This window comes from Caretta caretta, chromosome 4, assembly GCF_965140235.1.
Source record: "Caretta caretta isolate rCarCar2 chromosome 4, rCarCar1.hap1, whole genome shotgun sequence".
Taxonomy (NCBI): Eukaryota; Metazoa; Chordata; order Testudines; family Cheloniidae; genus Caretta; species Caretta caretta.
Genome location: NC_134209.1, coordinates 41,357,470 through 41,370,545, shown reverse-complemented (window position 1 = coordinate 41,370,545; position 13,076 = coordinate 41,357,470). Strand labels below are relative to the sequence as shown.

Genomic DNA, 13,076 nt, shown 5'->3' with positions numbered 1-13,076 from the left:
CCAATTTATTTGAGCATAAGCTTTCATGAGCTACAGCTCACTTCATCAGATGTGAACACTTCATGAACCAAGAACAGGTGAAAATTTGTTTTCACAAGCTATTCCTCAAACAATTGTAAATGACATGTTCGTAAAAAATCTATTTATGGATAATTTTCAAACAGAAAATAGAGCTAAGTTTTTCAGATAAACTGTCTACAAGGAATAATTTGAAAAGTTCTAGATACAGTGCTATATGGCTTATCTCAAACTTGTCTGTAGTTACAAGAAAGGAATGTTTCTATGCAAAACTTCACTTTTATATTTAGGATAATCATATAAAGCAGAAGTTGCAATGAATGCTGGATAATGCCTAAACAGTTAAGTGAGAAACTAGGTAGGTGAGGTTATATCTTTTTTTTGCAGCAACTTTTGTTAATGAAAGAGAAAAGCTTTCAAGCTTGCATAGAGATTTTCTTCAGGTCTTTGTAAGCTCGAAAGCTCATCTTTCACCAACAGAAGTTGGACCAATAGAAGATATTAACCTTACACACTTTGTCCCTCTAACAACCAGGGACCAACAGCTACAGTAACACCACAAATAAATAGTTACATCATTGTAAAGATTTTATTTTTCTCTCTTTAAAGTCTAGGGACTCTATCCAGTTGAATGACCTGAAGGCAGAAATGTCACCGCGGATTTCAGCAGAAGATCTGATTGACTTGTGTGAGCTGACGGGACCTAGTCACTTCAAAACGCCTACAAAGAAAACCAAAAATAGCAAGCCAAAACTACTTGTAGTTGACATCCGTAATAGCGAAGAGTATCCTTCAAATTGGCCCATTCACCACTACTGCTACCTATTTTAATTGGGCATGATAAATATTTTAAATAGAGCTATAGATATGCAGCAGAGAGTCTGAAGGTAGGGTTGATAGTGGAAACACTTTCTCTGTGGAAAAGAGGGCAAAGAATTTTCCCTATAAGTTAGTCTCTCTTGCTCCTCAGGCTGTGGGCTGGATCCTCGATCCCAATGAGATCACTTTGTACCACTGGAGCAGCACACAGTGACGTTAAAGCTGCCAGGGGCACCTAAGGATTCTCCTGACATGATAGAATCTTGGACTGGTGGAAAGTTGGCATAGCTGGTTTTACATCAGTAGCTCTCTGCTCCACTCCTTCCCCTCCATTGGTGCAATGGGTGTGCAAAGAGGGGATGAGCTTTTGGGGGCTAGAGGGGAAGCGGAAGCGTTGGTATATGATGTGTTCTGCCAATCCTCATCTAGAAAAAAATTTCCTAAGGAGAGTATTGGCATAAGTTAAAGTAGCCCTGTGGCTGCTCTGACTTATGTAGGGAGGCTTGTTCAGCTACCCAGCTGACTCACAATCAGGGAAGGTATAAAGGCAGCCTACAGCCACCTTTTTTCTCAGTGCAGCTGAGGACTGTACCCAATATATTTTTCATTATGTCCTTCAAATATGGCTTTTAATTCAACATATACAACTTCAAGGATTTTTTTGTTGGGTTTCTTTCTTTCTTTCCTTTCTTTCTTTCCTTCTTTCCTTCTTTCCTTCTTTCTTCCTTCCGTTATGTGATTCTTTCAGCAAGGAGCATATCTCTGTCAGCAGTTTCCATCAAAAAGTGGGATAAATCACAACACATTGTTAGGTGAGTCTCTTAATGTCCTAGGCAGCATTTTACAGTATAATTATTTATTTGTAATTACTTATGTACCATTTTATAAAAAGTTCCTTTCATAACAGTAAAGCTGATGCAGATTATTGCTTTTAAAGGATATGTACCTCATTTTTCTAGGTAACAGGCTGTAATGTCTCAGTTAAAGGGTCAGGTCCAAAGTTCCTTCTTTTGTATACCAGCAAACAGCTCACAGTAACATGACTTGTCACAAAATGTTAGTGCAGATTTTATTGCAGTTTAGACATCCACAGAATTAATACATATTGCAAGTATATATTCTGTACTATGCAAAATGTACCATGCTGTATGCATCTGAGAAAAGAGCTGTGAATTTTAAACTATAGAATACCTATATAAGCTTTCTTTTACACAAGTATGGTGATCTAGAAGAGTAGGATTGCTAGAAAGTGTCCCATGACATACGTATCAAATGTCTTAATCTTTTAAAATCTTTGTTACTGGCTTTTTCAGGAGTTTACAGCTTGATAAATCCTTTCTTTTAAGGAGAATGGTAAACTTAGGAAGAAGCAGTGCTAAAAGTATTTTCCTCAGTGTTTAATATTTGAGACTTTTTACTGCAAAACAGAGCTTGGTAGAATTGGGAGACTATTCCAAAGCATAACTGGAAATATGCCGAAACTTGAATGCTCAACACGATCTACTGTCTAGATAAAATAAAGAAGATCAAAGCATGGAAGTGTAATTTTTTCCTTGTATTTATTAATTTCATGAATCAGTTGATTTTCAAGTTAGTCAAAGGCTCAAGTATCTGAATCATTTGACTCATCATTGTCCGAACTTCAGTGACTTTTTTTCCCTCACAGAATTAAGGTTAATTTTTAAGCTATATTCATAGTAAAGGTCAAAGGAAAGACTTTTAATTTGGTCCTCTTTTCTATCTACCGTGTTATTTAGAAGGCCAGCAGAAACTTGAGCTATTATACAGGAAATAGACTCTTTATCATAAAGAATGTAGCTATTATTCTCATAATAAATCCTCATCCGAATTTCACTAAGTGGTTCTCTTGTTATCAGACTCACTGTTCCAAGACCCTGGTCTATTTTTCTGGTCCGTCTGAGGCATATTAATGGGTGGTTCAGTGTGGGAAGCTGCAGTTACTCATGCTGTACCTATTCTGTAGATAAACAGCAGACAGACATCAGTCTCCAGGGTTGTAAGAAGTGAGGAGTCTCCTTGCTCAAAAGTGAGCTCGTACTGGAAATAAAATAATCCACTGAGTTAGTTGACCTGTTGTCTGGGAATGTCCCAATATCTCCTGGAGAACACACTATACATAAGAAGTTGACTGACTGTCGGGTATTCTGAACATGTAGGTGAAATGCGAAGAAGAAGAGTGCCTCACCTATGCTATTGTATATCCACTCAGGGATGGGAGGTACTCAACCTTCAAATATTTTCATCTCAATGCAAAAAAGTCTGTATATTATCACTGTGTTTCCTGTTATATATTACTGTTACCTATCTTCAGAAAAATGCTATACCGCTTTGTGAGTTTTATAAGAGAATATCTCAATATGCGCAATTATAAGAGAATCTCTCCATAAGAGAACCATTTTGTAATTTATTTTAATATTTTACTCATATGATGCCCTTTCATACACAACTTTATTGTTTTACAGGAAAGAAAGAGCAGAGTAGCTTTTAATGTGATTTGGTGGGAAACAGAGGACTTTCAACAGGTTTCTTGTTCATTAAATTTTTTTAAACAGTGTCCAGCATAACTTCACTATAAGGCTGTCCTTGGATACTAAGGAATTGCTGTATTGTAATGAAGTACATATTGTGAGATCTAGTGACCCCTTTCTTCCAAGATTATTTTACCAAGAGAAAACTTTGTAATGACAAGGTAATGTACTCTTAGCGTTCTCTATTGCAGTAGAAAGCCAACAGTTCTGTCGTAGCCTCTTTTGATTAAACATGTTAACAGAAATACTGGCAGTATTCCATTCCTTTTATGAAGGTCCTAGCTAAGTACTTTATGGTCTTTCAGCCTTTCACAAAATCTCTGCCTTTGTAATCAGCTAAGAACTGGAATGGTTAAGATGGTCACTTAAGATTAGAAATACAAACCACAAGAAAAAACAGTCTGCATAGTTAGATACTAATGTCATTACTCTAAGTAAATGTATTTTATTCTATTTAAAGGTTAGGTCAGTTGTTGCATTGAGCAGCTTAGCATACTCAATATGGGCAAAGTCATGTTCTATCTAAAAGAACTGTCCTATTTTTAAACTTTTATCTTACTTAGTACTATTTACAATGGAGCTGTGAATAAGAACTTTTTGTACAGTTTGTGGTGGGGGTGAGATTCTTCTTTCCAATTAGACACGAATAAACGACAGTAATTAATGGTATTGGGTTCTTGCTCTCATTAATCTTTCAAAAGTTTTTTTGTAATGCTTTCCCATCATGTAACAGTGATAGTCATCAAACTGGAACTGTTCACACTAATCACATTTAAGAAAGGTATTGCGGTATTAATCTTAAAAGATTAACTCTTAGCTCCTTCCAGTGCAACTTCTTGTAATTAAAGCCTGCAGTCTACTAGCCTTCTACAAGTACTGCCATAAATAGTGACTAATCTCCATACTTGGGACTGGTATACTTTTGAAGCAAATTCTACTTTTACTTCCGTGCTCCCCCAAACCTACTCCTGTACCTTAGGGAAAAAAAGATATCTGTCATGCTCACATGCACAAATAGTCATTTCTGTTGTAAATTCTCTGATAATTTTATTCAAACTAGTGGAAGAATGGCTCAGTGTTGTTGTTTTTCTGTTAATTGGAGCCAAAAGATTTCACACAGGTTTTCATGTTCATTAACTGTTCATAAAATCTTTATTAGACTATTGTACCTTGGGAGCAGGACATTTAGGTCTGGATATATAAAAGGAGTTGTTTGTTGTGACTTTGGAGCAAGAGGACTGTATCATGGGTGTCCTACATCCTGGGTGAAAGCTCTAACCACCAGGCTATAAAGTCATTGCTGGGTTGCGCTCTCTAGCCCAAGTAACTCTTGGATTATTTAACCAAAGTGGAACAGCTTTAAGAGAAGAGATTGAGAAAGAGAGAGAGAGAGACATCAGAACATGGCATGTTGTTGTCTTTCGTGATGGAAGATGATGCTGATGACTGTATTATGGGTTATGAGTACAGTTGTGGTTTAAAAGACCGATGCGCAAGTGACAGTCCTTTCCACATGAAGTGCATAGCTTGATGCTGAGGAAGGGATTATATTCTGTGCTTGTTGAATCTGCCACTGTTTACAACTCAGTCTCTGTGCCTCAAGATCCATACGACAGTTAACCTTGAACTGGGTAACCCCATCATTGACTACTGCTCGCCAGTGTGGTCTTCCAGTTGCTGATAACTCACAGCTGTTAGTCTCAATGTCGTGCTGTTTCAAGTTATGCTTCAGTGTGTCTTTTGAAGCATTTCTTCTGGCCACCTCCTTTGTGATTGCTCGCTTTCCAACTCCTTTGGCATCCTGGTGTCATCCATCCTCAGCACATGACCAGCCCAGCATAACTGTGTTGTGACAAGCCTGGCTTCAATCCCTGTGGAGTGACTACATTCCAGAATTTCATTATTGCTAACTTTATTCTGCCATTTGATACAGAGTCTGGAATGCAGATGTCGTAAATGGAACTTATCTAGAAGCTTAATATAATGCCTGTAGCAGGTCCAGGTTTCACACCCATACGGTAAGTTGGACAGCACAACTGATTTATAGACTTGGTTTGAAGTTTAATACCATGTTGCCACCAAATTCTTCCTGATAGTCAACCAAATGATGAATTGGTTTTGCTGATATGATTTGTCAGTTCCTTGTCTATACTAACATAAATCTACAATATACTACCATGATAGCAGAAGTCTGTAACAACATTTAGCTGTGTGTTTCTGATGGTGACTTTTGATTTCATGGAGGGTTTCCCTAGTGCAGGTTGATACATGGCCTCTGTCTTTTTCAGAATATAAGCCCGTATCTTTTTACAGACTTTGCAAATCCATTCATATTCAATTGTATCTGGTCTAGAGCAGAGTCATTGGCACACAGCAGCTCATGAACAACTGCCCGAAGACCTTTGTGGAAGATCGCAGCCTGTTCCAGAGAACTGGAAACCTATTTTGATACTGGCATTCTGGGCTCTTGTAGCATAATCAAGCATTGCTGTATAGAAGATATTAAACAAGAGTGGACCAATTATGCAGCCTGCTTAAAACCTTTAGTGACATGAAATGGGTCAGACAGAACACCATCTACGCAGACTTAAACGAGCATTCCGTTATGAAATAGCCTCAGAATGTTGGTGAATTTTTCTAGACAACCAAACTTATGTAATAATCACCAAACCCACGTCTATTGATGGTGTCAGATGCTTTAGTCAGTTCAATAAAGACAGTGTAAAAGGTCACGTTGTTGTTCTCTGCATTTCTCTTGCAGGCTACAAATATCTTGTCTTCCATTCCTTCTGTTGGCCTAAAATCACATTGCAACTCCAGTAACGCGCATTTAGTGATTTTGCATAGCAGACAATCAAAGAGTATTCTAGTCAGAACCTTTCCAGTGATGGAGAGTAATAGTTGCCATTGTCAGACTTTTCAGCTTTCTTCTGTATATGATGACAAAGTAGAGTCTTTGAAGTCTTACAGTAAATCTTCATTGCTCCATATATTGAGAAATAGTCCATGTAGTCACCTCAGCAGGATCTCAGCTCCATACTTGAATATTTCTGTAGGAAAGCCATCAGATCTGGAAGCTCTGTAATTCTTCATGGTACTGATTGCAGTGCTGACTTAATCAAAGGATGGGGCTGCATCCATGTTGTCATTACAAGGTGGCTGATCCATTGCTTTTATTGGTGCCTTGTCCGTGATGTTGGACAGCATGTTCAAAAGATCACTGAAATGCTGTCACCACCTCTGAAGGATTTCTCCTTTGTCAGTCACCAGTGTTAGGCCATCTGCACTCTTCAAAGAGACTGTAGTGCTATATGTAGGACATATGCATCTTTTGAGGCAGCATAGAAATCTTTGGGCTCCCGACAATCAGCATAGACTTCATCTGCCTTGGCATTCCATGATTGATCTTGCATGTTTCTGAGCTAAGATTGGATATCATGACACAGATGCCTGTATGTTAAAACTGTGCCTACAGGGACATGGGATAAAAAATGTGATTATACATCTCATGTTTTTTAGTGAGTAGCTGTTGAATTACTGCTTCATTCTCATCAAACTGATCTTGATGGCGTTGTTTTGCTCTACTCAAGGTGGCGAGAGCAGCTTGATATATGGTATTGTGTAATGTCGCCCACTCACTGTTTACATTAGCACCAAAATATCCCATAGCCCAATAGTTAAGGCATTCATTCACCTGAAAGGTAGACGATACCAGATGAAATCCCTTCTCTCCCTCAGATGAAGTGGGGACTTGAACCAGGTTTCTCCCACATCCCAGATGAGTACCCTAATGACTGGGCTAAAAGTTTTATGTGGAAGGTTCTCCTTTTTCTCCCCAGCTGTTTTGTATGAACTCCCCTGAGAGGACTGATCTGGCAGGCATGCTCAGATTGTACCTACCATTTCAGGCAACTTAGGTGGCTGAACACCTGTCTTCCCTTGACTTGTGAATCATTCTGGGACTTAGGTGTCTGGACACCCAGAGAGAGGAAGCAGAGACAGGAACATAGGTAGCTAGGGAACTTGAACTACAAAAACTGAGGGTAAGCACCTACAAGCTTCAGCAGAGGTTTTGTGCATCATAGTGGTGCCAAAACTGGGATTTAGGCATGTAACTCCTTTTGTGCATCCAGATTTTACCTAACAACTTCTAGGAGTTGTTGGCTTTTACATACTAACCCTTTCATGTGTGTCCCATACGATGCACAGAATTTCTTGATTTTAATAAGGTTGTAAATAAGAATTTGTCTAGCACCTTTTGTCTGAAAACCTATAAAAACTTTAAAATATTAAATAACACTCATAAAACCTCTGTGAAATAGGCAAATAATATCCCAATTTTAAAGATGTGAAAACTGAAATATACGAAGTAAATGCTTCTCATTTAGTCGGTAGTGGAGCCAAGAATAGAACTCCAATCATCTGATTCCCAGTTCAGTGTATTAACCCCAGAACAGTCCTACATTTCATTGGTCCTTCTTGTAGTGCTTAAGTTTCTGTTGAAACTAAGAGATGCAGATGCTCGTGAAAATTTTAAGAATAAGCAAATAATAAATTAAACAAGCTCTTTCAAACTGCAGTTTTGAGCAGGGTGGATAAAAATCAATGACTTTTAAAAAAAAAAAAGATTTTTTTAATTTAAATTGGATTTTTTCGATAGGTTTTTCCCTCAAAAAACATTTTATCTAAAGATAGTTTTAATTAAGATACATTATAGCTCAAAGATATCTCATCATGGAATAGGGATTATAAATGCTAATTCTCTAGTATGACACAATGTATTCATATAATGTTTAAGAAAAGTTTTGTAAATGACTTCCAGTAGTTCATGGATTAGGGACCCAATCTTGTAGTTCCATGGGCTTCTGTATAGATTATTTAGGTTGATCTTTCTATCTACCCAGTGGGACTCAGTGGTCAGTCTAGAAGATACCATCAGAGATGCTTAGTTTTGCATTTCTCAAACTGTGGATTTGTGTCTCCAGAGGTAACATGCTTGTTAACAGCAAACATGTTTTTAAATAAATATATAGAGGTGAGAAATAACAGACCTCAACTCTATTGTCCTTCTGCAAATTTGTGTACACAGAGTCAGTCCTTTATCTCTCGCTAAAAGTGTAAAGTTTCAGAAAGTTCAATGAATAGAAGATTGTTGGGAGCAGAATAGATCCAGAGAAGGAAAAGAAATCTGGAGCTAAATGTGAGAAGCAAGGGACATGTGCTTGTTTTGCTAAAATATTATATGTTTGCTGTTGAAGAAAAAAATCCAGAATATTTAACATTGTTGTTTTCGTTAAATAAAACAATGTAAACGTCTGTCTGGTGATGTTCTCCTCCTAATACAGCATGGCAAGAAAATCCTCCAAATATTGATGATTAACCTGTTGAATTGGAGATAGTTCACCTCCCAATGACTTTATAAATATCTGCTTCAATTACCTAACTAGTGATTTAAATCAAATCTGCCCTTGTTTTGAGTTCAATTTCAGTTTGGGAAATGTTCTTCCATTTTTAGTTAGCTGAGATTTTGTTCATACTTCATACCTTAAAGTTTAAATGAGGGCAATTTCAGAATGGCAGAACTAACGTAAAACAATGCAGAAATGTGAGACGCTACTCGGCTTGACTGAATATCCCTGTATTCAAGATTTTAGAGGAAAGTTCATAGTACTTGATATCTAAAGGGTTAACTACTGTAGTGAGGGCAAAGTAGTTGCTCTACGCGGAAGAGTTTCATGGCTGTTTAAGCATAGTTAAACCTTTACAAGGCTGCATGCTGATAAAACAGACAGAATGACGTGTCCCTGAGCATAAATCTCTGCTTCCTCATGTGAAACTAAGTACTCATTGACCACTGCAGAATTCAAAATGATTCCATCTGTCACTTTTTAAACAGCAAATAAATCTTCATGCTATTAGTTTTCCTGTGAGGTGGCAGCTGTTGTTTTCAGAATGGGTAAACAATAAATGAGGTTCTTGATATATACTAATCCAGTAAGAACAAATTAGCCTGTGTCACATCAGACGTTGGGGAGGAGGCGGGAGCTGCTTATAAATTAGATAGTTTGTTTCACTTACATAGATCATTGGCATTAGCAATGAAGAGAAAGAAAAATACAAAAAAAGTTCATTGTTTAGTTATGAGTTAAAGCTGTACCATCCAAATTCTGTGCTAAAATTGAAAGTCACATTGACTTCAATGGGAGTGGTGCGTACATACAAATCTGAGAGCTGGGTTCACTCCTGGTTTGTTTGTTTATATTGTGGTAGCACTTAGAGACCCCAGCCCCACTGACCTATGTGCTTTACAGCAGGTGTGGGTGTATCCAGTTTCTTTTTTCATGTTTCCCTTAACTGTGTTGCCCGTCAGCTTTAATCGCGGCCACATTTCAGGCAGCATCAACATTCCATTTGGCTCAGCATTCACTGCGGAAGGAGAGCTCGTCCAGTGCCCTGCTACTGCCACACTCCAGAGCTTCAAAGGAAGAGTTGTTGTGATTGTAGGACATGTGGTGAAGAGCACGGCTTCTGTAAGTTTATAGCTATAACATATACTCACTCTAAATAAATTCATGAAAGATAAGTCCATCAGTGGCTATTAACCAAGATGGGCAGTGATGGTGCCCCTAGCCTCTGTTTGCCAGAGTCTGGGAGTGGGCAGCAGCGGATGGATCACTTGATGATTACCTATTCTGTTCATTCCCTCTGGGGTACATGGCTTTGGCCACTGTCAGAGGACGGGACACTTAGCTTGATGGACCTTTGGTCTGACTCAGTATGGCCTTTCTTAAATAATGTCCAGGCCCTGAATATTAATTTTTAGGCACCAAAAAATAAATATCCCTGTCTGTTACTTAGCAAATGGATGCCATACACATGTTTTGGGAAGCCCTGGTTTGTGTGGGGTTTTTTTGTTTGTTTTTGGCCTCTTTCCAGTTAAAGAGAAAAGGATTTGTATTTCTTTTAAACATTTAGTGTCTGGAAAATGTCAGTGTTTGATGAAAAGGGATTGCTAAAAAAGAGGTAATTGTCTTACAGCTTTAAAAAGTTCATTTTCAAAATGACCAATTTCTGAATTTGCAATGGAGAGAGCTAGTTTTGTGAAATGGCTTGGTGATCTTGCCATCTCTGTAGAATTATAAAATTCATCCAAATTTCCAACATCCATGGAAAGGGGGAATAAGAAGAACGGTTTTAAGTCTAAACAAAATGAAATATTATACCCAGCCAGGAAGAATACTGGCACTTACTGATCAGGCTTCCAATATTCTGGGCATCCTTGGGCCACTCTGCCCCAAGTGCTAAGGAGAAAAAGGCACATCCCTTTAAATATGCTACTGTTGGGTGACAGTGGTGAAGTGTCTCTGTTTTTAAGCATTTGGAGGCAGTGATCAGACTTGCCTCTTTATTTCTGTGGCTGAACATTAATGACTTTACAAGCCAATGAGGAGTGGAAGTGCTTCTCTTGACATTTTTCTTCTGAAGGGAAATTAAATTGGAAACTTTCCTTTTGTTAGTAAAGTTCTTTGACAAATTATCTTCCCTCTCTAAATTCCTTTCTGAGAAAGAGTATAACTTAGTTTCATCAAAATCTCGAAGTCTCTGCACTCAGAAAGGACATGAGTTAAAGGCCTGATACGGAAGATTAGAATGCTGTGAATTACCAGTGACTCTTCACATGGCTTATAGCAACAGAATGCATCTGTTTTTTGGATTTGTTTGAAGCACTTCACTATATCCCTAAAGGAGGAGGAAAATAAATAGAAGCGTCCGTGTTGGTCACTTACAAGATACATTCAGTGATAAATATCTGTTCACTTGGATGGTACCAAACAGAGGTAGTATGTGGGCTGACTATACAGCAGATCTAGAGTAGTCTCAGATCAGTGAGTGTCTTGGCACATGCAGTTATGTGCATTACAACTGAATAAGTCTATGATAAATATTTCAATGTGAAAATCAATTTAAATAATCACAGTAGCTCACTAAATGCCTGAACACATAAATCCTTTCCCGGAGGAACAAGTGCAGAATGCATAAAATGCTCAATGCCAAGTGGAGATGATTTAATGGAAGTTTTAAGCATTTGATGGTGGGTTACGCAGAAGCTTTCAACAATTACATTTTAAACCACTAAACATCATCATCTATCTTAATAAGAGCTTTACCATTCAACGACTTCCTGGGAAAAGGGGACAGGGAAATAAAAATGCCCTGGTGTATCAATGATGAGTCTCATTATTGAAGACATCCCACACATTTGCAAATCAGTTCTCAGCAGTTGTCTTGAAGGATCATTTTTGGAAACACTTTATTTGAAACACAGAGGCAACATGGGTACTAATTTAAGAAAAGAAAAAAAGAAAAAAACTGATCAAGCTACCAGTGGGAGTTGTCTTAACTAAAGACTGGGTAAAGGCTTAGGGATTTGACCTCTCCATCAGTCACACTAGATTTGTATGAAGGGTCCTGTACTTCCCTTTTTGCATGATATGATGCCGCTTTGTATACCAACCAGAGTAACCTGGGCTTTCTTGCTGCCATATCCGATTTCAAATTCATGTTTTTATTTATTGTCCACTACTGCCGTAGGCAGGGCTTGAAAAATTTACCCCACCCTACTAGACTCAGAACTAAACCCACTAACCAGGGTGAAAGATGCCTCCCCGTCCCCAAAGCCATGCTCTCTGCAATCTAAGAAAACAGTCTTTGTGTTTATCTGTACCATTGTCAGTAATCTATTTAATATATTTTGAAAAATGTAACTTACTCTGTTCATATTGGTTTTGTTTTATGATTCTTGATAACATTACTGCTGTCCAGGGAGGTTTTCTAAATAGCAACAGAGAAACTGACCAAAGAAAAGGATTTTCATAAAATACTTGCACTGACTAATATTTTTTCCCCAAAAATCACTCGAGTACTGAAACCTCACTTGTAGAGCCTGATTAAAACTGTCTCTGTTAGCTCTTTATGGCTGGTACATGTTAAAACTGTATCAGATTGCCTCTGTTCAGAAGGTTCATAAATTCAACGACTTGTGTTTCTGCATCTCTCTATAAAAACCATGGCAATACCAACTTCATCCTATACAAATGTTTGAAGATGTATTTCACCAAGCTGAAATTGGGGGCATGGGACTGAACTTGTCCAAAATAGTAGCTATTAATTTATTGTTGAACATGGAACAATGAGCTAGTTAAAGTCACTAATATGAAAAACAGAAAATAAAAGTGTAAAACCAAACAAAATTTTGCACAATGAAAAGTTGTAATAAACTCTTAATTTTAAGTGTTGTGTCAAACTATTCCAAGTAAAAAAGAAATTAGTGTTTTTTAGTGCCTAATCCAAAAAAGGCACTAAAATGATCAGATGTTTAAATGTATTGATTAAATACAGGACAGAAGGAAGGGACATGAAAAATGCTGCTGAACAAAGTGACTGAATAACTGTAATTAGAAAGTGGAAGATCTCATTTTAATTTGCATTAATGCCTTGCTTTATATCATTACAATGCATCCAAAGTTGACTGTCCCTGAATTGATTTGTAGAGAATTCTTCCTTTTCTACATGCATCCTTTGTTATTGGTTTAGCTTCCACATGATGAAACACTTAGACTAGCTTTAGAAAGTCCTTTCTTCCCATATAGACAAAAACATTTGCTTTCAGCAGGAGAAGCAGGAACACAG

General features: G+C 37.7%; 1 protein-coding gene across 6 annotated transcripts in view; it reads left to right on the top strand.

Moving 5' to 3' along the window:
• Positions 1–13,076, top strand: part of TBCK (TBC1 domain containing kinase) — a 184,007-nt gene that overhangs the window by 156,863 nt on the left and 14,068 nt on the right. For 5 of the 6 annotated variants that reach the window (XR_007356190.2, XM_048846656.2, XM_048846659.2 and 2 more), the window contains 2 exons: positions 628–803; positions 9,757–9,916. The exons of the other annotated variant lie outside the window; for it this stretch is intronic. Coding sequence is in view for 4 of the 5 variants with exons in the window: in XM_048846656.2 (XP_048702613.1) it covers positions 628–803; positions 9,757–9,916 (336 nt within the window). In the remaining variant the exon portion in view is untranslated. The remainder of the gene's footprint in view (positions 1–627; positions 804–9,756; positions 9,917–13,076) is intronic. 6 annotated transcript variants of the gene reach the window in all.